The sequence below is a fragment of the Prunus avium genome, chromosome 5 (assembly GCF_965620075.1).
Source record: "Prunus avium chromosome 5, drPruAviu1.hap1.1, whole genome shotgun sequence".
Classification (NCBI taxonomy): Eukaryota; Viridiplantae; Streptophyta; class Magnoliopsida; order Rosales; family Rosaceae; genus Prunus; species Prunus avium.
The window spans coordinates 18,849,836-18,853,487 of record NC_142288.1 but is presented as its reverse complement, the minus strand read 5'-3'; the positions used below and the strand labels follow the sequence as shown (position 1 = coordinate 18,853,487).

The following is a 3,652-nucleotide window of genomic DNA, read 5'->3' as shown; positions in this document are numbered from 1 at the left end:
TAAAATAACATCAAAATCAAAAGACAAAAAGAAAATCCTCAAAAGTGCAGATGTGTATTAAAAAAACTGTTTATTTGAAGAGTGCTGATTTTTCCACTCATTTTTATTTTTTTAATACCTTTTTTTAATTTTTTTTTTATAACAAACAATTTCCAACTAGAGATGTGAAAGAAATTGTACAATAAATACAACTCCTTTTTTAAACACCAAATACATATACAAATATAATTTTTTTTTAATGTACAGTCTCTTTCACATCATTTAATTTCTAACTTCATAAAATTCTTAAATCAGCAGTAATTAATGATTTTAAGTAGGGTTGAAAGTAAATGAGATTGCACGTTTCTTATGGTTAAAAAAAAAACATGAACATTTATTATGATTTATTGATAAGAAAAAAAGGCCTATCTTTTAGTAGAAATTTAACAAAATAAGTTACAGTAATTCATTCAATTCCCCAAACTCTTATGTCAAATAATAAACAAATAATTAATAAGTAACTGATGTGATATTCTTCTGTTTCTGTTTCTGTTTCTATTTCTATTTCTGTTTTTGTTTTTGTTTTTGGACATGGTCAAGGGTCAACAACACAGTTAGTGCTCTCACCATACCATGACAGCAAAGTGTACACAATAAAGTTGGGCAGAGCCAAGCCCAGTTGGTCCTCCATTTACCATGGTTAAAAGAGAAGTAAATGTAGAGAGAGAAAGAGAGAAAATAGAGGACAAAGCTGGTAGAGAGAGAAGAGAGAAGAGAGAGAGAGTTGGGGGGCATTATTTTGGGGGAACAAGAGCCATGATTGAGATAATTGGGGCTTCCCTGACACCTTAGTCATGATTGAACTTACACACCACTCTCTCCTCCCACCCATATTTTTCCTTCTCTTTCTATAAAAGCCCCCTCTACACCCCCACCACTCTTCTCCAAAACACACCCATCCACCTCTCTCTCTCTCTCTCTCAACTCTCTGTTTCTGTTTCTCTTTTTTATCTGAAACCATAGCAGTGAGAGCATTCAGACTGAAACTCACACAAAAGGAGAGCTAAAAGGTTCTTTCTTTCTTTTGGGTTTTCAACAACAACAACAAACCAACTAGCCATGATGGTTGAAAGAGATCAAGATTTGGGTTTGAGTCTGAGCTTGAGTTTTCCTCAGACCCACAACCACAACAACAACAGCAACAGCACCACCAGCACCCTTCAGCTCAATCTCATGCCTTCTTTGGTCCCTACTTCTGCTTCTTCTCCTTCTGGGTTTCTTCCTCAAAAGCCCTCTTGGAATGAGGCCTTGATTTCTTCAGGTTTGTAAACTTTTATCTATCTGCATGTGGCTTCCTATTTCAGATCTGGCTTTCCCCATCACTTTTCATCCATTTTCTCTCCTCTTTCTAGAGAACCAAACACCCTTTAAGCCCTTCTCTTTCTCCCTTTTTTTCCCATTTTTGACATCTTTTACAAATTCAGCTTTTATCAATGTCCATCTTTCAGATCCACACCAACTTTTTCATTAATTTTAAACCAAACCCACAATTTTTCTTCACAAAATTCGTTCATCAATTACTTTTTTGTTTGTTCTAATTTCTTTACGATCCGACATGCAGATCGACACTCCAACTACGAAACGTGCCGGGTCGGGCCCCGATCGTTCCTTCGGGGCATCGACGTGAACCGGTTGCCTTCCACGGGCGACTGCGAAGATGAGGCGGGTGTGTCGTCGCCCAACAGCACGGTGTCGAGCGTGAGCGGCAAGCGGAGTGAGAGAGAGGCCAATGGCGAAGATCTCGACATCGAGAGGGACTGCTCTCGAGGCATCAGCGATGAAGAAGATGGCGAGACCTCTAGAAAGAAGCTCAGGCTCTCCAAGGACCAGTCCGCCATTCTCGAAGAGAGCTTCAAGGAGCACAACACTCTCAACCCAGTAAGTGTGTGCTTCACTCGTCTTATTTGTTGCACTGTCATAAATTATGTTTGGCTCCTGAGAAAATTTTCTGTTTGGTTCTTGAGAAAGTTTACTGACATGTACGGTTCTTTTTAATTGGGTGCAGAAGCAAAAGTTAGCGTTGGCTAAACAGCTTGGCCTCCGGCCTAGACAAGTGGAAGTCTGGTTTCAGAACAGAAGAGCAAGGTTAGTGTTTTGGACAAAAACAAAAATATTGTCAGATTACGGTTATGCCCTTGTGGAGTAGGGTTATTTACAGGTTATTTGTTATCTTTTTGCAGGACGAAGTTGAAGCAAACGGAGGTGGACTGTGAGTTCTTGAAGAGGTGCTGTGAGAATCTGACAGAAGAGAACAGGCGGTTGCAGAAGGAGGTTCAGGAGCTGAGAGCACTGAAACTTTCCCCACAGTTCTACATGCAAATGACCCCACCCACAACACTCACCATGTGTCCCTCGTGTGAGCGTGTCGCGGTCCCACCCAACTCCTCATCCTCAACCGTCGAGCCCCGGCCCCACCCCCAAATGGGTTCGGTCCAGACCCGGCCCATCCTCATCAACCCGTGGGCATCCGCCACCCCAATCCCCCACCGGCCGCTGCCGTTCGACGCCTTCCACACCCGAACGTAAATCACCGGATGGAACAAGGGCATTTTGGTCATTTTGCAAGGGAAAAGAAAAATAGCGAAATCCTATATATAAAGGAGAAAAGAAAAACCCCCCTTTATATCTTTAGAAAGTGAGGCTGTTTTGTGTATCTTTAGAATCTGTACGGAGTGGGATGTCAAAAAAAGAAGCGGTTGTAATAGCGTACCAATTCTTATATATATTCCCAAGTCTAGGTCTCTATAAGATATGGTGGTTAAGGGATGTGATTTTGGTGGGTCTACATGTTTTGTATTATTTTGACCCATCATTTTCACCATCATCATCTTCATCACCTTCATCTTCTTTTGTAGATTAGGGTTTGGTGGGTACTAATATTTCCTCCCCTAATTCCTTCATGTGGTGGGGGAAGGGAGAAAGGGAAGGAAGAGGGCTTGTTGTAAAGTGTAATGTCTAATTAAAAAAAAGTTTCATTTTAACATTTGTTAAAAAAAAGAAGAAGAGATTGTATTTATTTATTCACTTTTGATCTCCTTTGTCTCTCCCCATTTTGTTTAATATTCAAAAGACCCCCAATTTGTGGGGGGGAAATTGGATTTAGGGATTTGGGGTTGAATATTGAGAGATCATGATGGACCCAGAAGTGTATTTTTTTTAGCCATGGGGGGTGTGTGGACAGGTTCCTGATTCTAGGGGCTTCTTCTCAAGTGTTTGACAAAAAATACTTGTTCCTCAATTGTGGCTATAAGCCTTTTCTTTTCTCAAGTCAAGAATGTCAAACTCTAATCTTTGGGGGAATAATTATAATCAGTGAACTACTTGTTCGTTTCAAATTTTCATGAAATTGGACATTGATGGTTAGTTTGGTCATTTCATTTTGGCAATCATTTGGGGGCAAGTTAACAATTTTGAGTGTTGCATGCTTTCTTGAAGATTTTTTTGGGTATCTTTGATTGTTTGGAAAGAATATCAAAGGTTGAAGACAGCAAATGAAATCCTTGATAATATTTGGGTTCTGATTCTCCAGATCTTGATGTTTTGTTTTTATCTTTTTTATCTTTTTATTTTTCAAAAGAGTACTATATTCCTCAAATGTAGAGCCACCAAGTTT

The 3,652-nt window shown here is 39.7% G+C and overlaps 1 protein-coding gene across 1 annotated transcript; it reads left to right on the top strand.

Moving 5' to 3' along the window:
* The first annotated feature begins 819 nt into the window (after nt 1-819).
* On the top strand, nt 820-3,063 carry LOC110766328 (homeobox-leucine zipper protein HAT4). Its single transcript, XM_021969635.2, has 4 exons — nt 820-1,300; nt 1,601-1,917; nt 2,045-2,124; nt 2,220-3,063. Exons 1-4 carry the CDS (start codon nt 1,099-1,101, stop codon nt 2,563-2,565), a joined length of 945 nt encoding a protein of 314 aa, XP_021825327.1. The 5' UTR covers nt 820-1,098; the 3' UTR covers nt 2,566-3,063.
* The last annotated feature ends 589 nt before the right edge of the window (nt 3,064-3,652 follow it).

Excerpts from the sequence above, each read along its gene's own strand:
- LOC110766328 (XM_021969635.2), top strand. The coding sequence starts at position 1,099 with ATGATGGTTGAAAGAGATCAAGATTTGGGTTTGAGTCTGAGCTTGAGT. Across the intron at positions 1,918-2,044 it reads AGCACAACACTCTCAACCCA|AAGCAAAAGTTAGCGTTGGC; the intron begins GTAAGTGTGTGC and ends AATTGGGTGCAG. Across the intron at positions 2,125-2,219 it reads TTTCAGAACAGAAGAGCAAG|GACGAAGTTGAAGCAAACGG; the intron begins GTTAGTGTTTTG and ends ATCTTTTTGCAG.